This window comes from Glandiceps talaboti, chromosome 2 (assembly GCF_964340395.1).
Source record: "Glandiceps talaboti chromosome 2, keGlaTala1.1, whole genome shotgun sequence".
Classification (NCBI taxonomy): domain Eukaryota; kingdom Metazoa; phylum Hemichordata; class Enteropneusta; family Spengelidae; genus Glandiceps; species Glandiceps talaboti.
The window spans coordinates 15,815,552-15,842,027 of record NC_135550.1 but is presented as its reverse complement, the minus strand read 5'-3'; the positions used below and the strand labels follow the sequence as shown (position 1 = coordinate 15,842,027).

General features: G+C 34.8%; 1 protein-coding gene across 1 annotated transcript in view; it reads left to right on the top strand.

The window, feature by feature from the left end:
* LOC144447821 (neuroglobin-like) overlaps window positions 1–20,855 on the top strand; it is a 33,142-nt gene extending 12,287 nt beyond the window's left edge. Inside the window, exons 2-3 of the mRNA XM_078137924.1 lie at window positions 14,939–15,164; window positions 18,492–20,855. Of these exons, the coding sequence (XP_077994050.1) occupies window positions 14,939–15,164; window positions 18,492–18,638 (373 nt within the window). The 3' untranslated portion in view covers window positions 18,639–20,855. The remainder of the gene's footprint in view (window positions 1–14,938; window positions 15,165–18,491) is intronic.
* The last annotated feature ends 5,621 nt before the right edge of the window (window positions 20,856–26,476 follow it).

The following is a 26,476-nucleotide window of genomic DNA, read 5'->3' as shown; positions in this document are numbered from 1 at the left end:
ATTAGTACCAAAAGAATATTAAACACAGACGTCTTCTGGTAAGAAAACGTTCGTCAAGCAGGTTAAACAACTAAATGTCGTTGATATGTCATGATTGATCAATTTGCCTATGTACAGGTAATATGGCGTAAACAAAATATCATATGACATCATGACATGATGAACAACTAATTTAACGTATTGAAAACGTACGTGATTAATTTTCGTGTAGACTCTTTGTTTTTGAAAACTGTAATCGATAGAAAGAAAGGCGATCGGTCGTAATGGTATTTTCTACGACAGACACAGTTTTAGCAATTGGCAGCACTTGCAATTATACGTTCAGTTATTGCAGCTCTGCAAGGACATGTTTTCAGTTCTGTCCCTTTTAACTAATAAGAGAGTTTGTAACCAAAAAACTAACGTTTTCAAATAATACATACAAAATCAACAAAATCGTATGCTCGTTTCAGAAATATAGTTTTGAAAAATTAAATTATACTCGTGATGTTATATATTTTCAATTGCTGCCATATCTCTGTGTATACTGTTATATTAGACTAAATTTGCTTTCCAAGTCTGTCTTTTAACTTGATCCTGTCTATCGAAGTACCGTTCATTAGGAATGGAAATTATTTCTTCCTTGTCCACTAATAGACTTATCGTAAGTTCACCAAACGTAAATACCATTAAAATTCAATAACCTTTAGGCGATACGTTCAAAATCCAGAAAGCCTGATGCGTCGTCGTTATCTTTAGAGAGTTGTATGGCATTTCGCAAATTATCTTAAATCATCCAAGTAATCATCTATATGTCTAATGAGCGTAAGATCGTACCCCTTTCCCCATATTGTGAAACGTAATGATAACCAATTAGTGAATTACTTTGGGTTTATAGGAAGTCAAAAAGACAACCAGACTACTGATAATTATGTTAAGAATCTTCATGCTTCAGGTAATACGTGATTTCGGCTTAAATGTACTCAGACTGCATGTATGCATCAAATTGAGTTAATTGAAGACGTGTCAGGTGATTCAATAATGGTGACTACTACGGTACGTTGCTTAACTGCACATTTAGGTGTCGCCTATGTTTACGTTGTTACTAATACATTTCAATTATTTTTCCCCAAAGCCTTTCATTACATTTGATGGGGAGATTGTTTATTCCTTATTCCCACACTAAATGCGACATCGTCGTAACTGAAGTATTAGTGTTATGGTGTTGTTGTTTTTTTAAAAAAACTTTAAATACACAATTACTGATATTAAACCAAATTATCTGCCTTAAACCAAATATCAAGAACATGACTCGAACTAGGATTTTGAAATTGGCGCATGGACTGGATACACATGCATGCACGCCTCCACACGTACACACACACACACACACTCATACATACATACATACATACATACATACATACATACATACATACATACATACATACATATAATATACAAAAGCATTTTACAGTGGGTAATAAGATGAAGGTTCCCCTGTGTGTGTCTATTACAATATATGAATATTTGATGTGATAGTAAACGTGTTATTTGTAATATAACAATGTCTCTTGTAATATTTTAACTAAAGTCAAAATAGTAAAAAGCAATATAGAATCATAGAATTTTTAGACAAATGTAATCTGTAATTGCTATGAACAATAAAGGTTTTTTCCTTAATGTGTCATTTTTTTCAATTTGTCTCGGAAATGCATGAAATCAATTAATGTTACGTAATCCGTTTGACTGGATGTAAGTGTCATTAGTATTCGTGGTTATGCGCCTTCGTCTATTGGAGTGTTCACCATTTTGTTTCAAACATCTCCTGAAAACTTAAACTTTAACATTTTCAGTATGTAACACTGAATGCGGCAGTATTGTTCCCCAGACATGAAGATCACGTTACTGACCAAATCGTGTTGTGATCGGCGAATCAGGCAGCTCTGATAAAAGCAATGGCGTCATATGTTCCCATGATAAAAAGCACTGCAGAAGAGGTTAATGCATGGTGCATTTTCTCATTATCATTGCACTAATCAACATTTTAAATACCACTGTGATTGAAATGATTCGTTTTAAGCCATTATTTCAAACGTTAAGCATTTGTCATATTTTAGACTATTGTAACTACTATACTAACGGGGATATTCGAAGCGTTAATACTGTTCTATACATACCTAATAACACACACGTAAAAATGTTACATTTTATCTAACAGAGAAATAAATACGAAAGCGAGATCAAACTAGAAGAACACACGTGTGTGTGTGTGTGTGTGTGTGTGCGTGTGTGTATTACTTTTATATAAATCTTTCAGCTGTTCTTTATGAGATATTATTGAAATTACCTTGACACCAAAACAATTATTGTTAGATTAAGAAATACTAATATGAAGGTGATTTTAGTACAAATGTTTCCATCGGTGTCAGTACTTGTGTATGTATATGTAACATTATCACAATAATAGAGATCGATTGCAATAAATCTTTCTTTACTCTGAACAAAAACAATCATTGTTAAGAAGTCATACACGGAAATCTCCTTAAGATATCATGGTCGCTGTCAGCTTTGGATTTGACTATCTCCTGTGCGCCATCCAAACCTTCAGTGAAAAGAATACAGTTCAGAGTAGTTAAGAAACTGGCGCTTAAGGATATATACGGTTAAAAGCATAACAAGTTGCCTAGAAAGGTTATCAGAATCGAACGTGAATTCCGGTCTGTTGCTATGAGACGTTGAATTTGCTTAAGGTTGATGAGCAACAGAGACATAACACCTGAGATGAGTGCAATCTAAACTTGATTTCTCATGCACGAGTAACGTTTGTCAGCTAAAGCTGAATGAATAAAACAAGAAAGATGAAACCTTTCCAAAGGTGAAAACTTGCAAACGTATTAGGCATAACGTTTTTGAATGCCTTTCCTCTTTCGTATTCCGAGGTTTGTGTCAGGTGTAAACGGGCATTCAAGAAGGAGAAGCTGCTGAATGGATAGTCCAGTCTTATTCATGATGACCAAGTGGCGTTATATGAAGTCTTTCATAGCCAATAATGTTATTCCCACTCGGTAAAAATTGATTCAAAATAGAACTTTTCGTGCAATTTGATGATGTACAGTGTTGTATTGGACAATATACAACAACTAATCAGTATTGAACTACAATTACATTTAACTACAATATAAGCATTTACTTCAATTTTTAATCTTGACAGCGTTTCATGGACAGTTCAAGAATGATTTATCCAATGCTGATAATGTCAAATTGATAGAATTAATGTCTTCTAAAGAACTGACGAAGTGTAGTCGCATTTGCATTTGCAATACACTAGTGTAGCTGCTCGGTGATCGTTGCGATGTATGAATGACAAACATTTCTATTATGTTATATATATGTATATATCAGATATATATATATATATATATATATATATATATATATATATATATATATATATATAAACTATTACGCTCTACCACTGCGGTATAGAGCACTGTCTTAGCAGATTGATACTCACCGAGTTATATATATATATATATATATATATATATATATATATATATATATATATATATATATATATATATATATATATATATATATATATTTGTGTATGAAGTGAATCCTGTTGCCTTGTTTTCTCATTTTGTTGGCGCCCTTCCATTTCATCGCCATAGCAACCATTTTGAATGAAGCTATTAATGAGAAAACTCGTCTGTTATTGCTTTGTATTGTGTCTCAGCTAACAGAATGGCGACCATATATCTGTTATCACTTATAGGTTTTTATTATTTATGTTGGACAGGGAGATATCCCAAGGTTTAGACATCAGATGCTAAATAGAGGAACTATTTTTTCATTGACTTCATGTCGCATCGATTAACTCGAAGGGTGTTTCATTTGAGGCAAGACAGATTCATGCAAAATACTACAAGATTAATATAACCCTGTCTCATAAAAAGTAAATTCTCTATTTGTCCTCGGTTTGATATAGATAATATGACGTAGCATAGCTGTCATTATTCATCAAAGTTTTGTGTGTAGGTAATAGAGTAACATGGGCAGCTTTAATTCCAGGAATATCAATTTATTACTTAGCGTTTTTGACATCATTAGTGTTAATAAATAACTGATACTCAGTATATTGGAGATTAATGACCAGAAGGTGAATGATATATCAATCGTTTTCCTTGAAGCTTGTCATGACATTTTAGCAGTTCAGTCTGGGCATTGTTCATCGGGAACATTCAAAATGAATACATTATCTGTAGTCATTGGAGTTTGTCGCGGATCTTTTGATTAGACAGTTAATCAATTCTCGACAAGAGTACAAGTACAAAGTTAAATGGACGGACACGGCACAGTGAGCTTTTATATTAACCTCTGGAGATGACTGTATATAAATGTTATCATTCAATTTTTATATTGATATACGATCGGGTATCACTCTCATTTTTTCACTTTTTAAAACATTCATTGACTAGCGGAGAAGTATGAGATCTACCAGTCTGAGTTTATTTCTTTCCTGTTTCGTGACATACGCACGTTTTTCTTGAATACACCATAATCGTCCTTTATTCACCTAGTCTCAAGGAAGTGGCTAAGGCCTCCGGTATTAATAATATTAATGATAAAATTAATAATACGCTAACCCTTCTCGCAACAATTTGAACTAAACAAAGGATATCTGCTTCAGGTCACTAACATAAACTTGTTTACCAATATTTCACGAGGGTGTATAAAATCTAGCATCTAAAAGTTTTTTGTTCTGACACCCTCTGATAGTGGCAATACCAATCAATCTTTGATAGCAACAAGGACTGTGTATGGTAGCAACATTGGCAGTCTTGATAACAACAAGGACAATCATTGATAGCAACAAGGACTGTGTATGGTAGCAACATTGGCAGACTTTAAGTAAACTTCCACTTTTCAAAATACACTATTGACGTCAAACAAGCAATGTAATATGTGCTATAGTCATAATTCTACACATTGTAGGCCCAAATGACAAGCGTTTGTTCGAAACAGGGTTGTAAACTTCAAATCCAAATTCTGCACCCCTTTTACATAATCAGCCAGTCCGCAACATCCTCATTTGCATATATCTATCCTTCAGTTTGCGACCATTACACTTTGAATGGCTGCTCACGGGCCTTATTTATGGGTATTTTCACTAGACTCCACCATTTTAGATACTGTAAAAGCCTAAACCTCAACTGACATCTATTCTTTCGTACCAGCAACACAAATTTTGGCATTACATTTAGGAATACCGATTTTCCGACGAATTCGGGACGCATACTTGAGGCACTGAAACTTTGACCCGGTTTTTCTCTCATACTAGGGGAGTTTTACAAATTTCACGAAAAGGTGGATTTTTATGTGTTTTAAATAACTATGGCAAGTACATTTAGTAGGATCATTGTGTAACGCTCCGTTCAAGAATTTTCGGTAGAAAACGACTGATTTGACCAGAAGCTGAAGCTGACCTCGTTTGACCGGGCGATTTTCCACAGCAAGTAGCAACACGGACGTTCTTGGTACTCACTAAAATCACACTTCAGACCCATTAAGTTTAACCAGCCATAATAATATGGCCACGGGTAGAGTATTTATATTTTTTCCACGTACAACTATCAGACATTTGCACATTTGAAATATAAATCGATCGTAACACATCAGCCAAATTATCTTGATATGTCTTGGGAAATTAGTAAACCTTATACAATCGAGTAACATGCAAAACACGATTCCCATTGGTATCTCTATCACCTCTGTAATCAGCAAAATTGAAGATAATCTACATGCAAGATTAACAGCTTGAGAATACACGTCTGCGTCACTGGATGTCTTTCAATGTTATGGTTATATACAGCTACACAATTTCAAGAAGTCTGCATTTATATACAAAAAGCATAGTTAGATAAATTGGTGGGTGTAGATTGATGTTGATGATTAGAAACTGTACATGTTTACTCTACTGATATGATGCGGGATATCTATATTCATTAAATACTTACAAATAACAATTTATATCTACTATTGCGAGTTACGTATGCGGTGACCTATTTACTGCCGAAAGTCGTTGATAGTAGTTTCAAAGTCTTTTAGATTGGCCTTTTCAAGGCTTTTCTTTGCATTTGTTTTCTCCCTAACGAGTGTGTCCCATTAATCTCGACTCCCAGCCGTCTTATCTGTCGCAGTCTGTGATTGCACTACTATGCTAGTTACACAGCCACAATAACATAAGAAACGTTAAGGTAATTGGCCGGCTTAACATCCATCAAATAGTGTTCATATTCAAATAATATTTATTTGTAATTTCAGTTATCGATCTTGAGGTACAAACTTACTGGAATATCAATTTGGGTAGTACATGTGATTAGCTATACTTTTGCTCACTACTTGTCGAATGGTTAAATTTACCGCCTTTCAATTTGCAAATGAACGGTTCGAGCCTTGCCATTGCCGTTTGTTTCTGATGTGTTATAAGATTACGAGGCTGTAAGGTGACTGTTGAGAAAGTTATAGTGAACTGATGAACATAGATATGCCTTTCCCTGTGACGCTTATAAAAAGGTCCTTAACTCTTATTCGTGTTAGAATTAGATATTATTTTACTGCATTCTGCCGCCAACGTAAGCAGAGTATAAAGTACATATATTTGTTTAAATGACATTCTACAATTGATAACCAATTTCAAATATTATTGTTCATGCTTGATTTATCTACATATACAGCTAATATTTTATTACATCTTTCGTCGTTCGATTACTCTTCTAGATTAATCTTTCCACGATTAATATTCCTCAAAGAACAGTTGGTTAGCGATGTTAGAAAGCATCGTCAGAGATACAAACGTCATTTGGTAATAGGATTTGGGATTAGAGTTTCAATTAGCGTGCTTAAATCTAAGTGTGCATATATAGTTACAGATATCCAGGCACTATACACACAACGTAGCGAAGTTACAGCTAAATCCAGTAGACATGCAGCGTAGCCTAGTCACATATTAAGCCATTATAACACGCAGTGTAGCGTAGTCAGGATCAAGTGAGTAGACAGGTTAGCGTCTAGTAGCTGACAATTCCCACCCACGTGTGTAGCATTGTTTATAATTTACTGCAACCTTAGGCCAAAAAAGATCATTGTTTCTGGTCAGGACAGTTTGTCTAAAATGGTGCAACGACAGTGTGTCTAAATGGAGCAACGACGCGGTTTTTTAAACTCTCAACAAACTTGTCGCCCAATATACTATTTTTGCACTTCTTTTTAATTGGTACTTTAGAACAAATGTGTATGTGGGGCAGATGTCATTTGCTTGTTCATCATTGGCTTTATTTTGGCCTTATCCAAATTAAACTTTCGGCCTTGTGGAAATGCTCAAAATGTGATTCTTGTGCTTGTCAAATATCAAATCAACTCTTTGTAGGTGTCGCCTTTGCATTTAGTCCTTTATATATTGCCGTGGTACAATGGGGACGATAAATCGAGATCATTCAAATCACTTTAATAAGCTAATCATAGGTTTCCAGTACCTAACATCTAACAGTCAATCATTGTTGTATACGATCACGAGCTAGAGTTCAACTTGAAGCCATTACAATTCACAATTGCAAAGCCAAATTTACATTAACATGGCGTCAATACCATTTAAATCTTAACAGGTTCGATTTGTATATGTACCATTTACACCTTCGACTATAAACATGTGTATGAAAAGTCTGGGCTTAGACATATATCGTATTCGAGACCTTTAAATGCCCCTTTCTCTGACTTATAAGGACAAAATTACCATTGAACTGTTGATTAGCTATTCTCAGGAACTAGTATTCATCAGATCTACTCTGAAGGAAATAGTGAAGGTTTCACAGTGTTGCATAAATCAAACTTAATTCACTGTTGTACCAATAAAATAATTTCAATAACCCTAATCACATTGATTATAGGCAAGCAGTTATCTACTGCAAAATAAATACAAATATTGGTGTTGCTTAACTTTTTTAAAGAATAGACTAACGTACACATTGTAGAGTTTAACTAAACCTATGTGATAGTAGGCGTTGAGGAACTTCAAGGCTACATATTATATTATATAACTAACACGTTTGAACTTTAACCGATAGTCACCATAATCATTAGAAATAACCAGTAGATTATTTAACGGTGTTGTCGTACAACGGTTAGTATATTTTATCAATTGATCATAACGTATTGGTATAATTAATTCTCGAATAAATTGAACTGTTTTTGGGATAAGATGCAGATTCCAATTACTATGTACGAAAACGTGTTAGGTTTCAATATCCACTTACTCAACTTGATGTTTTTCCCCTCTCCCATAACAACGATTACTTATGACTTCGAAATAAATTAAAGACACAAAAGCACATATTTCATTTTCTATGTGTCTGAGCCATCATTGTTTGCATTTTGTTGATGTAATCATTTTAAAATTTGACTGTGGAAGATGTAAAGACATATCAAGAGTTCATCAGCTAATGTGACCCATTCTATAACAAGTTACGATATACCAAAACACAACGACTGACCATGTACTAACGAAATCGCTTCCGTGTGTTGATTAGTGGTATGTGTATTGTCACTGTATGGTCGCAAATGCAATATAGTTACACGCAATATCATTATCCATCCGTTATTTATTATATCTAAACGGCATATACTACGAACCACCATGGGCATTAATTTTCGAAAGATAATAAATATATAAAATGGAAATTTAGATTAAAAACTGAATCAATTAACCATACTTATTAATAATGTATAGGCAATCTTACTCAAGTAATTATTGAGGTCGTTTCTTCCATACTACTCCTAGTCTGAGCTATAACAAGCATTGGCTCCATTACAATCAATTCTACTTCATCCGCGGTTTCAAACGATCAGCAATCGCATTTTCGGTTCATTAGCTTTGCCCGCTGATGTATAATGTTATCGTTATACTCAATTAACTAAAGACGCTATAGTATGCTAGTGATTACGAATTCAAGTCATATCGAGCATGAACGTCGTTCGACTTTCTGACATAATTTGTGGTCGTATTTCGACCTTTTTTGCAGTTTATTACAGTATTACGCTGAACCGGACAGAGCTACAAAAGTGCATTGACCAAATAGTATACCTAGTACGTGTTAACAAAAAATAATTACTTTATTGATAATTCGTAAACTGTTCATTTTGTTTTCCTGAAAACCAAACATGCATGCTGGAATTCTGTGTTTGTTTCCTTGTTTTTTGTTTAGTTTAAATCTCTAGTTTCCATTTGCCGAACATCCATGTTATTTGTTTCAATCTTCAGTTTCCATTTGCAGAAAATCCTTGTTTTTATTAATACACCATTTTACTAAGGAATCATGACGAATGTGAATTATATGTTTGTATATGACATCACGGTCGGTACAGTAAGTTTGATTTATCAGTTGAAATTGAGTATTAAATTTGTGTGTTAATATATTCAAAAGGTGTACTTAAACTTTGTAATATTACCTCTGTGAGAGAGTATTAGATTTACATTCAACCAAATTATAATCTTACTCTTACAAATATATTTTCAAGCGGTCAAAGAATATGTACAGCTTCGTAGAAATGTTATGAATCTTAATTACATGCAATCCTCATTGATGATTAATTTATACTGATATATTATAAACGTACGGCCAATAAATATTTTGTTTTAAAGCTTCATTAGCTGTAACTGGAGTATTATCTATAACAGACCACCGACAGTTTATTCACTGAAAATTGTTTTAAAATACCAACAATTAGAGACATTGTATATGCTAATGAGAAGTCACTTTCATCCACAAGTTGTACAGTAACAGGTTGAATTGTGATTGTATTCTAGCGCTTATTCTTGGATGGGAACCCAAAAATCCATTTGATCGTATTTTTTGTACTATATTATGCGTACAGCTACACAGATACGTTTACCAATTGGAGATTCAATACTCCTCAGGATGCAATGTAACGAGTAACTCATTATATCTAACAAAACAGTTCTAAAAAAGCAGAGGGGAGAAAGACGGAATTACGCTTTTAATATTTTGGCGTACACTAAATATCGTGTAAATGCTTTGATAATGATCATGAAGCAAAATATTGTGTGATGTTGTGTGGCATGTACTCAAGCTTCATCGGCAATGGCTGTAGTAAATATAGCTATGACATAATATTCTATGTTAACTAGACAGACAAACTGATCCTAAGCAACATCATCAATCTAACAACTAAATAACATTTAAGTGTTTGCACTGGCATTTGTCAGTACTTTTCTAAATGTAACAGACCGGTTTTACTTGAAGGTAATATATATTTAGACAAGTTACACCCAATATCGAAATGTACAAAGAAAATTAAGACAATAATGTTCTTATTTATACCTAATTCTGAGTTATGACTTTGATTTTCGAAGTCAGGGTTAACAGACAACACTGTACAATGGTCAGCTTTCATTATAGAAGGTTGGCGTACCACACATGCCACGTCACCATCATTTCTCTTTCGAGAGATAATAAAGTTTTCTTTTATTTTGTATCCTGTGTCTCTTATTTCAGTCTGAATCAATGTTTTAGTGACGTTGACTTTGAGTTGGTCTCTAATTGAATTCATGGCACATTGAAACTGTGCAATTATTAGTTAATTCATGGACTTCGTGGCTCTTGAACGTACAAAACAAATCAAATGTGCCGTACTGCCTATAGGGATAGTAACACAATCGACAGTTCATCAATTTTAGACAAGATCATGAGCAGAATTGATGACAAAGACAGTAAAAAGTAATTCCTGAGCATGCATTTCTAGGAGTTTAAGGCATTGACGTAGTGCTGTGTTCTTTCTATTTTAATTGTGACATGTTCAAGCACATTCCCACTCTCGACTTGAAAAATAAAGAAAGAAAACAGGACATTTATCTCCTTTCTTTAGCCTCTGCAACCTCTGACTGGAGTGTATTGTAAGGAATTCTCTTGGTATTTGTATCATTTGATATGTCTCTATTATCAGCTGGGAATTGACGAAAGCTTCCTGTTGACCTTTTGGTTCAATTCGTAGAGTATGCATCATAGTGACCTTAACGTGACAAATAGTAACATAATTATATGCATAATTACCATTGGCATTATACGTTCAATACGTTGGCGTTATTACTTTCAGTTCAAAGAACAAATATTGGTATACACCGTCACAGAAATAAACGTCATATGAAGCAAGAGCAAACATAAACAAAAACGGAGAATGACTATGCTGTTTGGTACTAAAGCAAAATTGATTGTAAAATATTGGCTCCTCGTCGTTATCATGTGATTTAAAAAAATAAATCATTCTGGTCACCCTGTCCATTAAAAGCAAATGTAGTAATTTGGAGCAAACATCCGCCTGTCATCTTACGTATCTATTTCATCTGTTTGATTCAATAAGCCCACATGAAATTATGTACATAACAGTGCTTGTAAATTGAGTGCTGTAGTCTGATTGTCTATGATCTTCTAATTTAAATTGACATTACAAATCACAATATTGATTTTCTGTGTTCCATTGGTCGTTTCGGGTATCAGTTCTCAACCACATGTTTTAAATAACATTATACAGTAAGACATTTTTTAGTTTGGAAGTTATATTGATGTTGACACGTGGAAGCCGGAGGTAGTATAATGTTTTTTTTTAAATTGTAATGTTTTATTAGTAAAACAAAACTGATTGTTTTTTTAGAAAACTTACCATTATCACTGAATAGGTGTACACAACAGTCAAGTGTCCGATAAATGCGTTTTTCCAATGCTTGTATGTTTTAGATCCTTTGGGTACAAAATTGTTTACAATTCGTTCTTTCCCACCCCAAGAGACTATACTGAAAACGCATTATGGAGGAAACTAGCTTACAAAAGATTTGCTTGATGACAAGTAGATGGAAATGATTTATTATGTCAATTTAGTTCACTGCAGCTTCAAACTGCTCTGTGTCCCTGGTGTAAAAAATTTACATGCATTAAAAGGGAAATATTTATTAGGTCTTTTATAGCTAAGAATGTTACTTATTTATTATTGACGTCTTATTAAAATCATTGAGAGACCTTCTTTGTTTGCCAATCTTTGAATTCAGTGCCCAATTCCCCAAGGTTAGTAAATGCAATTTTCATGAATTGGAAAACTTTATCAGGCATTTACTAATTAATCGGTGTTGTATATTATATATTACATTACATGCATTTCATTAAATTGGTTCTCCCTAAGTACATCTAATACGCATGCAGACAGCAGTCTATGTCAATAGAGGGCTCTTTGTCATGCAGAATCCCTACAGCTGCAGAGTACCACGAGGCTGTGGACTTTGGCCTATTCTTGCTAATAATGTCTATGCATATCTTCACTTGGCAACATAAAGTAACACTCAGACAGATTTCTCGTCCATCATACAGTCTTTAAAAAAATTACCCTTTCTTCCCATTTCATAATAATACATATTTTTTTTTTTTTAAAAAGATGTCTAGCAATCATGCATGTTCAATCACATGACAATTACAATTCATAAACTTAAAATTAATCTTCTAGATTTATGAATGTAATATCAAATTTACATTTTTTTAATCATTGTTAACTTTCGTGGCAGGCTATTTGGCTGATTTGTCCAGCGTTCCCTACTTGGTCTATAAACTCGGTATTATCGATTTCAGTAATTTTACTTTATGGCTCGTTATCTGCAATTCTGAGAAAGATTCAGCATAACCCTGGCATGACCACCTGTTGACGCTCGAGGTTATTTATAACGAGTTCACATTTTCGTTACAGTAGTCAACAAGGTCACTTCTAGACTCTTCAGAGTAATTTGAAAAATCAACATTATATATGCACCATGTGACAATTACAAATAATATATGCACCACCTGACTTATTCACCCAATAACCTTCTACCCATGGTCGCAATGAACATTTTCAATACCGAGTTCATAGGCCTATATATTGGAGGGAACGCTAGCTTGCCAGCTCGACCATCCAACCTACTATATACAGGCACTGAGCAACGCGTTCAACAATGGTAATCGGCACTGAAATTCGAAGTAAGGACGGATAGAAGAAATGACGAGCAAATACCATGCTAAATATAAGTCGTGTTGAGTTTGAGTAGCAGAAAAAGTTAGAGAATATAGGTGTTTTAGGGAAATATGTGAAGATTCCTATTCTGTAATGTATGGCGAAGATATTTTATTGTGTAGTACGACATACAAGTTGACCTACAAAATATTAAACCACCTCATCAGGTATATTGTCAATCAAACTGTCAATCAATCAAGCATGAAAAATGTTCAAAGTCACTGTTCAAATCATCCATATGTCTAATGAAGTAATGGGGTTACAGATTCCTATTCTAAATCAGTCAAGCAAAATATATTACATCTCATTAACCATGCAAATATCTGTGAGGGACATCGAGAATCATAATTTAATTTCCTGTTTGCACATATTAAGGTAATAAAAAGGTGACCAATATAATATTACAATTATAAAAACACGGTAATATGATATCAGCTCATAAAGTATAGCCTCAATCATATTGCTCACATTGTTAATGACAAAGACGATATAATACTTCTGTGAATGGTACGGCCGCAAGCATATTTGCGGCGTTAAACCCTATTCCATTACGGATGTTAGAATCAAGATAGCGGAAATTACCAACATAAAGTAATCTTATTAAAATTCTTTGGAGGATTTCAAAGTGATATAATGCTTTACATATGTTAGTTTATTCGATCCAACGTCAGGGTCAAACAACGTTAACAACTAGCCCTTTCTTAACGCACAATAATCAGCTTGTGGTTCATTTTGAGCATGATCTTATATTAAGGGACTGTTGAATCAGGGTGACCCTGTATCGTAACATTAAAAACAGATGTGTCGGTAAGTGGGTGGACGAGTACATGTTCATAATGGACACATATTGCCTGGCCATGAGGGCTATAGCACCCGTTTATTACACCCGAGGGACTGTGAGTTACCAGAATCACATGCTATTTCCCGAGGCCAAAGGCCGAGGGAATTAGCATATGATTCTGGTAATTCACAGTCACGAGGGGGTAATGAACGGATGCTATAGCCCGAATATAGGCCAGGCAATATGTGTTTTATAATATACCTCATGCTGTGAACTCGGGGTGGCAGACGACATCGTCAGAAGCTGCCATTTTGACCTGCTGTGAACGCGTGGTGGTCACGTGACCATGTAAAAGTTGATAGAACTATTTCCCACGTGACTGATTCCAGCGAATCATGGCACAGCATTATCACTAGGTATATTATAATGCCTTCTATTCATAATCGTACTTTCAACAGTGCGGATATACAGTGCGGCGCGGGTATTTATTTTAGATTTTTAATTGTAAAACAATTTTATCATGCCGTCCTACTTGAAAGATCTACTTGTAAAATCAAATGTGAAACGACTAAATGCCAATAATTTGTTTTTAACGCGATAAATAGCAAACGATTGATGACATGTGTAAAATGTTTGATAATGTACGTACTACAATATAAAACCTTTCTTTTACACATGTGATAGCTTTTTGCAATGTATTGATTTACAAACACAAACTTAAACAGATGTTGTTTCACATTTATTTTTCAATTAGAATGCCATGATAAAATGCTTTTATGAATTGCAAATCCAAAATAAATGCCCAATCCTCGTCCATATGGCCACTCACGAATATCGGAGATATATCGCCCAGGTACAATATATCACCGGCACATTTTCAGTATTTCATTAATTACAAGTGTCAGTCTCATACAGAAGAGAGTATTTGTGGTTACAGACATTCAATGTCACAGATTTTACAACAATGATCAATTCACGGAATGAAAATTACACTACCATGATGCAACATTATTAATGGCGTAATCAGTTGCCCATTGACACATTGTTCTGTCCCCCTTTATCTTTCAGAATGTTTGACACACACCCTGAGACAAGACCATTTTTCGGATTTACAGAGTCAGCAGAGAACGATGACCCTAAAACGTCGCAAAGACTTCGAGAACATGGACTTAGATTTATGAGTTTGGTCAAGAAACTCCTCACCTACATTGATGACAACGAACGTTTTGATAATATGTTACTGGATCTAGGTAGGCGTCACAGGAACTACAAAGCAGATATTAATCTTGTTGATGTAAGTACAATTTCAAAAGTAACCAACCACAGAAACTTAGTAGTTTTTATTTATGTCTTCCGCAACGATTTAGGGACCGGACAGAATTTACGGCAGGGGGGGGGGGGGCCTGGGGAGAAATTATCTCTGACTTGGTTTTTTTCCTGGCCCCCATCCACTGTGACCAAAATTTCACAGCCCCCCCCCCCTTTCAAAAGTATAAAAATGTCATGCCCCCCCCCCCAAAAAAAAGTGCACAATATCCTGCCCCCTACAATAACTAAAAAGAGTACAAATTTTGTTTGTTACTGTAGCACAACTGTAATATTTCTTTTGGTACTACTATTATGTTACTATTTCAGCCCAAACAACTTAGTAGTTGTAGAGGAAGTTTTTTAGAAAACAAAACAAAATAAAACATTTTGACCATACATGTAATCATACACATGTGGTATAATCTTGTTTATTTCCCAACTAGACGCCATAAGTAGTCATCACTTAATACCAAGGCATTTGATGTGGTGTGTCATTCACTGATACATACACAGAAACACAGACACAGAGTAAACACACATTTACATGCGTGATTTGTCAAAAACTGTAGTGGGGACATTTGTGGGGAGTATCTAAGGACATCACATCACCTACATAGTGTATTCAAATATCTATTTATACTCATAACACAATAACTATCTAATGTCAGACATTTGTGATGTAATGAAGTGCTAGCAAACTAAGGATTTTATGCACACTGAGGTCTGACAAATATAGCTTTCACTTTCCTACACCAAATGCATTTTTTCCTGGCCCCCATCCACTGTGACCAAAATTTCACAGCCCCCCCCCCCTTTCAAAAGTATAAAAATGTCATGCCCCCCCCCCCCAAAAAAAAAGTGCACAATATCCTGCCCCCTACAATAACTAAAAAGAGTACAAATTTTGTTTGTTACTGTAGCACAACTGTAATATTTCTTTTGGTACTACTATTATGTTACTATTTCAGCCCAAACAACTTAGTAGTTGTAGAGGAAGTTTTTTAGAAAACAAAACAAAATAAAACATTTTGACCATACATGTAATCATACACATGTGGTATAATCTTGTTTATTTCCCAACTAGACGCCATAAGTAGTCATCACTTAATACCAAGGCATTTGATGTGGTGTGTCATTCACTGATACATACACAGAAACACAGACACAGAGTAAACACACATTTACATGCGTGATTTGTCAAAAACTGTAGTGGGGACATTTGTGGGGAGTATCTAAGGACATCACATCACCTACATAGTGTATTCAAATATCTATTTATACTCATAACACAATAACTATCTAATGTCAGACATTTGTGATGTAATGAAGTGCTAGCAAACTAAGGATTTTATGCACACTGAGGTCTGACAAATATAGCTTTCACTTTCCTACACCAAATGCATTACCAATACACATGTAAATGTAAGACATTTTTGACTTCATGAAAGTGCAAAGAAATTCAGAATGTTGTGGAATACTTAGATGTAATCAATATGCTTTCAGTTCCAAAACCATACATATTTAAACCTATAGTGTCAGGCATTTGTGACTTCATGATGGGGACAGCAAATTCAGAATTGTATTCAATACACTGTACAGTGATCAGATGAGTATATACGGCCAGAAGGCAACTACCAAAGTTAGTGCAAAGTCACTGATGAAAAAACACTTAACACCACGAAGACATCTAAATGCTTAAGTACAGATAGATGCATTTGATGATGCTGAGGAGGGAAATAGTTTAATTTCACTGGCTTTAGATAGAAAGCAAGACAAGTCTTGCCTCACATCTTCAGACTCTAGTGAGTCTGAGAGTGAAACTCAAGAATAGTGTAAAGGAAAGAAATAAAACACCTATCTAAATTAATCTGGCCAGACGTTTTTGTATTTACATTTTTCACCAAAAGGTCACTTTTTAATCACATAAATTACAGGTCCTATGCTAGTATGTTACCATATATATATATATATATATATATATATATATATATATATATATATATATATATATATATATATATATATATATATATATATATATATATATATATATATATATATATATATATATATATATATATATATATATATATATATATATATATATAGTTTTTTATATATATATACACACATATGTATCCTTGATGGTAATTACACACTGAAGCTGTTTCCACAGTGCTAAAATGTATGTATGTGTGTATGTATACATATGTGTGTATAAGTGTGTGTGTGTGTGTGTGTGTGTGTGTGTGTGTGTGAACAACTTGGAGTATATAAGAGTAATTCAGGGTGTATCAAATTAATCTTGAGTAGTGTTTTTATGCTTCACTAAATAGGTACATACAAACGTAAACTTCCATTTTAATACATAAATGAAAGTGTAGACATCCAATGTTAAAGGCGATATCAAGTGCTATCTCATGCAATGCTAAATTTTCTAACATATTAATTTTTTTTCAATGACAAAATATTTCGCCCCCCCCCTTTCAAACCATGAGAATTTCCATGTCCCCCCCCCTTCAAGCCTCCCATTTTTTTCATGCCCCCCCCCAATTTCTCCCTAGGCCCCCCCCTGCCGTAAATTCTGTCCGGTCCCTTAGTAGTGACTAACAGAAACAAAAACAAAAAAAACCATGACATTGTGAAAATATCAAATGATGCATTTTCTATGTCTGCTAATCATTTCATCTTACTTTGGATATGTGGCAGCCATGTTTATTTATCTCGTGGTGGGATTAAATGTATCATGCTATATGCCTGTTCCATCAATGTCTGTATTTTGTTTAATATGAATTATAACAACATTTTATGTACGAGGCGTAACATATCGTTAAGCCTAATCTAATCCCTAAACCTACTTCGTTTCTGTAGTATCAACATGATCAAAATATTTTTATAATAATGTCAAAACACGATTTTAAAATTACAGATGGATATAAATTAGAGTAAATACAGCAGTACGAAGTAATCAGCGACAAAGAAGTTATCTTTTAAATGTTTTTTTGACATCTCTCTTTATCAGATGATCACGCACGAATGATGATTAATAGCTTTGTGTCGATTAATATGAAAAGAAATTTGTGGCACCTGTACAACAGTGTCCATTCATTGTAGAGGAGATACAAATCGGGGGTTATGCTAGGGAGTTTAACGATATTTCTATCTCTAACCCGACACTAGCCCTAACTCCCTAGCTTGAATATAAATGTGTAAAATTGTGAAGTATGTGTAGATTAATTACCGCTACCTAGAGGTGGTCAAATGACTTAAAAATAACTATACTGATATATATGTGATATTCTGTATGTTCTAGGTTTTCGGTGAGCAATTCATATTAGCAATTAGACCAACCTTGAGACATACATGGAATCCACAGATCGAAGAATCCTGGACCCAACTATTCAGATATATAGCGTTTATGATGAAACGAGGACTGTCAGAACCTGTGAAAGAAGCCTAGCGTCCTCTATAGGCTACACCAACAACATTAGCCTTATTTCGTTGTGCTGTCGTCACCAATGGATAATTACCTGAAGCTTGCCTTTCCTCCATGAACTCGAAAATAGCACCATCCATGAAAAGGACGGTCGAGTTACTGTTTAAGTGTTATGCAAGATGCACATTTTTTGAGAAGTAACACACTGCTCATTCCAGCATTAATAGAGAAACTTGAATTTTTGCAGTAATTGTCAAATGCCTGTTTTATAACTTGACGGTGCGATCAACTTCATCAGGGAAAAGTCATATAGTTGAAAATTGTTATTTATGAAAAAAAAATGTTTCAGGTTAACTATTTCCTTCAGTGCCTATATTTAACGGATATAAAGGGGATACTATCAAAATATGACAATAACTTGCGTCAGTGTAGTGATGTTATTTGTGACAAATTAGTTGAAATATTACCATGAGCATGGTGTGATTTGAACCTGCAAAGAAATGAATTAAAAGTATGAAGAATCCTATGAAAACCAGGTGTTAGCTAAATACCTCCCGAAACGGGCGATTTTCAATGTTTGCACAAGATTAGCAAATGAAGATTATTTAATGTGACGCAGAGATATGGAGGACTGGTATATACATATTGGGCATGAGTGTCCAATACAATGTACAGAAATATCAAATGCTGTGTAGTTTCATATAGTTCATGAGAATGTGTTAGTTGTATTGTGACCTGGGCAGGTCTAGTAAATTCATAAGTTTACGGTTACTTTTACAAAAAAAACAGCCATGTAAACAAGCAAACACATAAAAACAAGTCAACAAAAACAACTACAACAAAATGCATATGTAACTGTGTTGACACGCATAAAAGTCAACTTTGTAGCCAGATGAGATTATGAATATGTTGATAGCAAGCTGAATATCTTAATTAATATTTTTTGTTAGCATCGCAAAGTATGTTTACAGAAAGTCAAGCATACGTAATTCATTATCACTAGGTGGAAATGAATGGAACATTACAACATGAACTTTTTACCATAGTCAACGACATAGAAACAGTGCAATGATATTACATTGAGTTAATTCATCGCATGCTATGCTGTCAGTTTGCGTCATGTAGCTGAAGTGATAATTACTGCCCTTTTCGACAATCAAGTTGGTAAAGTGATCTTTGTCCACATAAAACCAACGTAGGTGGCGTGATACTAGTGAGCAATACGTTGATGTTGTTTGCTTCTCTTTGTCTGACGTCTACAATGGGCATATACAAACCTAGAGAGATAGCTAAACTCGGGAGAAATAGTTTCATCAACATTATAGTTTCAACGTGTTTCGTAACTAAACATTAGCATAACCTGACGTTATCGTCAGATTCACATTCAGTTATACAAATTGCGTCGTGTGAAACATTATCTTCCTATATATCATGTTTTCACATTGACAATTAACTTTCTGATAATTCAGCTTGAAACGTTACCAATACCACTGCAGATAAAAACAAAAGATCAGTATTACATTAGAAGTATGGCGCAGCAACGTTAAGGTATTTTAAGGACCGATCTTGTAGACACAAAAATGTTTTCGTATATTACAAAGTTTTGAAATGATTGTTAACTATGAAAGTGTTAATTATTTCACTCAAACAAAGGTGATGTTCCTTTAAATCAACAACATATAACATTCCTATATATTAATAAGACAATTTATCTTAATGACTTGTTTAATTTAAATGGCATGTTCGATCTGATTACATTACCCATTCTATACATGCTACATATTGTCTGGACTAATCGGCTGCTATTTTCGAATTACGGCCACTTTATACAAAGGTTTTCTCGACTACATACCCACTCGATCGATAAATTAACGAGGTCGTATCTAACATTACTATTTTCTTGTTGTTTTTACTTCAAAAAGGCACAGATGTTTTGCTTTTTTATGAATCGCCTTGAATTACTTGTTAAAGTTGATTAAGACATTTCAATATATCATTAGCACTTGTTGGTCGTTCACTGACATTTTTTGTAAATATACAATTTGTAATATTTTGACAAAACTCACAAATTTGAGGATTGAGTTTTTTATGGCACTGATAATGAGACAAAAAACACTTTGATTCATTTGTTACAGTAAACCCAGTGAGTGACCTAATGCATTTACAAGAGGCTGATGCAGGAAGAGTATTTGTATCAAATGTCGTTAACTGACACTTAAATGAGAGCAAGTGAATAAAAAGATCGACTTACGACCTCTTTGTATTTGTATCAATATATGAAACTCAATTGCACAAAAAGACTACAAATTGTTGGCATATGTTATTTCTTTCCCAATACATGCGCCCTCTGCTGGCCATTCTAAATGATTTCAAGCTACACTATCAAAATGGTTTATTTTATCACCTTACGAGAAAGTGAATTTACATGTCACAATAAGATACAAAAAATTACATGTATGTATGTATGTATGTATGTATGTATGTATGTATGTATGTATGTATGTATGTATGTATGTATGTATGTATGTGTGTGTGTGTGTGTGCGTGCGTGCGTGCATGCATGCATGCACGTTTTTGTGTGTGTTTGTGTGTGTGTTTGTTTGTTTGGTTTTTTTTTTGGTTTTTTTTTGTGTGTTTGGATGATTGCATTACTCTATTATCTTCACTGTGGTGATGGCATCTTACCTTGAACCCTGAACCAATTCTCTGGCAAGTATAAATTAAGATTACAAACGTTTTCAACATATTTATTTGATTCATGTGTACACGACGGTGACCTCTGCCCTCTCACAATGTAATATAAAATTCAAAAACATATTAATGTATCAATGGAACCTATTATTAACATCTTTAATCTTTAATATGATCCTAGGTCTGCATCAGTATATTTTATAAGACACATACGCATTGTTATAATTTTCTGTCATTGTGTGTGTCGGCCTTTAGGTGAGCTATTACATAAGAGGAAAGACTGACTGGATCTTTTAAGCTTTATTATGTTTCACTCTACGTAAAGTTATTTCGATCAAGGTGTTACATCATGCCGAAATGCAGCAAGCCAGACACACGACCAGATCTAGAGTCGATTAATGTCTCCTCTCCTGTAATCTCCAGACCTGTGCCTGGCTTAATCGTTTATGTCCTTTATCTCCCAAGTGATTGTCACTTAATGGTAAACACATGACATTTACATTGAAAGGAGATTACGGTATAAAGCCTAAATACACGAAATACAAAGACATCAATGGGAATTGCATAGCAAAGCATTTTATATGCTGGCGTGACAGTGTATTCAAGATAAACCATAAGTCTTTAAGATAAAAGCGATGAAAAATAAAAGGATTTAGCGTAACTCAAGATCTTACTCTCACAGCAGATTCGCAACATATTTCTTAAAATCGAATACACGAATAACCAATGTTAAGTGTCCATGTATGCATGTATGTGTATGTATGTATGTATGTATGTATGTATGTATGTATGTATGTATGTATGTATGTATGCATGCATGCATTCATGCATACGTGTATATGTAGCTCGCAGTCCTGCCAGGTAGTTTAACAAAAATAGACCTACGCAAATAACCGGTCTCAAGCAGTTTTGTAGTTCACTGCACTTTCACTGACGCGATATTCTTTAAATATATAGCCCAAGGCAGCAGAAATGTTATCACGTTCTTGGATTAATCGGCAAAAGGACAACATTGAGGCTCTATATTATAAAGTTTTCTACAATATTTGGTTTGGGTCAAAACCAGCAAGGGAACACACATAACTTACGGCAGAGTTGGATTCATTGAATAATTATATTGATTGCCATGATATGTGTGATTTGATTGGTATGATATGTTTTACCACACACCTCCACTTGATAAGGTCTATTCGCGGTCGGTCATTAGTGTTTGCGACCTTGGTGTTATACATCTTCAAGCAGAACCCCTTGCGAGTCTCGTCACAATCCAAAATATATAATAGGTCCAGATATGTATGACATGTTATGCTTCCGAATGGCTGTCTATGTGTCCTTATTTTCGTAAAAGATTTCACGATGGGAGGGGACACTCCTCCCCATCCCCTTCCCACAAGGAACCCCAACGGTGATGATGCCCCCCCCCCACCTCTCGTAATCACGATTAAGGCCGCGTCAATTTGTAAATATATGTCACTTGGATTTTGAAGTTGATTGTTAAAGGTATTGTACACATGCATCCTGGGGGGGAACACACACATATCTTTGTGTACCGTTCCATGGGAGAAGGGGCTGCGAAAAAAGGACGGACATATTTACTTCTAAGGCCTCCATCCTTGCCGTAAATTGTGTTTGTACTCCAATTTGCTTGTAGAGTTTAGATGGTTTCTTGTTTTTAAGTCCGTATAGCGAAAGGCAGGATATTATATTACATCGTACAAAACGCTGCTTGTTGGCATGGATACAAATAAAAGTACACGATTCGTGCGTGGGTTTGACGCAGGTTCCGATACACACAGACAGTATATCACATCAAACGAGCAGTGAAAATGCAGGGGAAAAGTTAAACCATGGCGAAATGTACTTATATGATATTTTTCTATGAAAACAAAGCCTCATTGTTAAATTTACGTGGGGATGTTGTGTGACCTGCTTTGAAATGTGATGAAATATTTCGTTCAATGTGTGCACATATGGATTCGTCATCATTGAAAGAGGGTTAGGATTACTAACCATGTGGTTGTGGATTTAATTTTGGATTTCATTGTCCGCCTGTCTGTATAAAAGAGTTGTCTTGTGCCTCTATATGCTTGTATCGCAGTACGACACTGCCTAATATACGACATTCTGATACCTATAATGTCATTTACTCATTTTAATATTCTTGTCAGGTTACTAGACATCAAACGTTTCTATGGAAACATTTTCAAATTGAAAAAAATGCCGATTCTGATAGGATTCGGATATCCACAAGTGTCGCTACACCCTGGAACTACATTTATAATACTGTTATTAATTGATATAAAACCTACTAAAAATCTCGAATGTCAAATGTCCAATAGCATGATATTTCTCATAATATTTGGTTATTTAGCATGCATATTTGATTTCGTAATGGATAGCATTGCAAACACGTCATATTGACCAATAAAGAGGAAGGGTTTGAGTCTAAAACTTTAGTTTTTCTGGTAAAATATTTATCCGGACCGGAAACATTTAAAATATTAAAACAATTATTAATAATTACAGTACCTGATTTTAGATCATGCAAACGTGAACGACTAACTTTTTTAAAAATCATAATAAGCGACAGTCGAGAATCTGAACTTATAAAATTAACTACCTATAAAATACCAAGATAAAATCTTCATTTTTTGAAATCGGTCTAATTTAATTCCAGTACGAGAACACATGTAATTATGAAGGTGCCAATGGCTTTTTTTCTGTTTTGTTTCTCCTGTTCCACATAACGTACATATTAATGTAGGTTAATCGTTACCTTAGCGGTACAGATTATCGCAGCAAAATGTCAACAAGGTCAGTGCTATGTCATAGCAACAAATGAGCCACTACAACTTATGTCAAAACATATGCTAAAAAGTCCTTTACAAACGCTCTACATCCATGCATTAGCGTTAACGAGTATACTACATTGGGACTACTTCGCGATCTACAGCGAAGAATCAACGAAGAGGATAAACGCTAACATGATAAAAACGATTCTGTGTTTTGTGTTGCATTTTTTTTTGTATGGCCGATAATCACAGTGTGACCTGTCAAAGGGCCTTTTGAGGAAATCATTAAAGTTAAATCCGTGTTTCAATTTTCATCTGAAAGTGGGTTTATCATCCGTCAATGCCATTATATATATGTGCTCATACGACGCTATTTCAGGTAGCATCACCAGGACAAATATACTGCAGAATTTTGAAGTAGTAACCTTGATATTTATGTCAAGGTTATGCAAAAAGAATGCAGGTATCAACCCTAGGTTGGATCTAGTGCTGATACATAATGTAGATGTTGTTATTCAATAACGGTTAACTAATTTAGCATGTGATAACAAGGAGACTCTGATATATTTTCTCTTAAATAAGGATGTAGCAACACTTCAGGCGGCACTTGAAAACGCGTGTTTCTCTTTGTGGGTTCACTTTCGCTAGACTTCAAGACTTGGCGATTTTTAAAAGATACTGGGATGAGGAAGAGAGGGGAGATTTTGAGGGAGGGGCGGAGGGTAAGATTATTTGTTCGTATTTGTATGTATGTATGTATGTATGTATGTATGTATGTATGTATGTATGTATGTATGTATGTATGTATGTATGTATGCATGTGTGCATGTATGTATGTATGTATGTATGTATGTATGTATGTATGTATGTGCGTGTGTGTGTGTGTGTGTGTATGTGTGAATTTATGTTTTAGCATGTAGCATCATATTTCAGCATCGTGTGACATTAAGAGAACGACATGTCTGTTATTGTCGAGTGACTTTACACACTTCAAGATGTTTTTTTGAATTAAAAGACTCAACTTTGAACCCTGAAGGTTGAACGCCTTTAACTCTAATAACATAACATAACTGTTCATTTCTTTTTAAAATTTTATACTTTCACACCTTGTCACGCATTTCATTTGTACTGAGCGTTTCACATCCCAGCATTCCTTTGTATGTATTACTGCATTCTTTCATTTACCTACCTGCAGATGCTCTTTTAACAGGACGAAAGCGAGTCAGAGCTTTTTGAAACCACTTCAGTTGAGGTTGTTGAGACCATCCAGTTCTCACTTATATATATAAATGTTTTCAGTATGAGCTCGGAGACATTTTTCATAACTAGTTCACCATAGCCGTGTTCATTTTGAACGAGATAACACTGGAATTGATAAGATGTCAAGGATAAACCAATATAAGGCCGATGGCATATCTGGTAACATGTAATAAATGTGTGTTTCTGGCAAGTGTTAATGAAAAGTCGATACTACGTGCTGATCGCACTTCTTTCACACATGTGACATGCTGGTTTATTCTATAAAATAACGTATCTATAACACGTTGCAAGACCGTTCCTTTCTTTCTTTTGAGTTGTGGTTTATTTGTCGCTCGTCTCTTCTTTATGATATCTCTCGAACGGAGAACAAAATAAATATTAAAGGTGCTTTTGAAGATTATGACAAACAACTGACTGAGGGCAACCGGTAGCAACGATTATTGCTGTGTGAAATTGTAGGCTAGGGTTACTTACGTGATGTTACTGTATCGTATACACTTAGATCAACACATTGACTTTCATCCTGCAGACAAGACAAGGAATATTTCAATTGGATGATTTATCTGACACAATGAAAACCCTTACTTGCAATGTGCCATTGGAATGGTCAATTATTTACAAAGCAGCAATGATAACAAGGAGAATGCATGCCCGGGGAATACATTTATACATACTTTGCCAAGGCACACAAAATAGAAAAAAACTTTCAAATTAGTGTATAATGGCGCCTCTCCACCTACCCACAGGCCGTACAACAGCCACTTGTAATTTTAAAAAAACGACAGGTATAATGAACATTGTATTTCTGAGTAATAAAAGCTAAACTTGCACCACATTTCGTAAACGACAAATGTTATAAATTGAAGTCTCTCCAAGACGTGTATTAGCTTTATTAAAATTGTTATTACACGTACAGGAAATTAATCTGTTGCAAGTAGTGGCTGTACACCCTTCCCTCTCTCCTTCACACACACACACACACACACACACACACACACACACACACACACACACACACACACACACACACACGCACGCACGCACGCACGCACGCATGCACGTACGCACATGGGACATTAATCAACATGTCTCCGGTGTATTGTGCAAAGGTCATATACA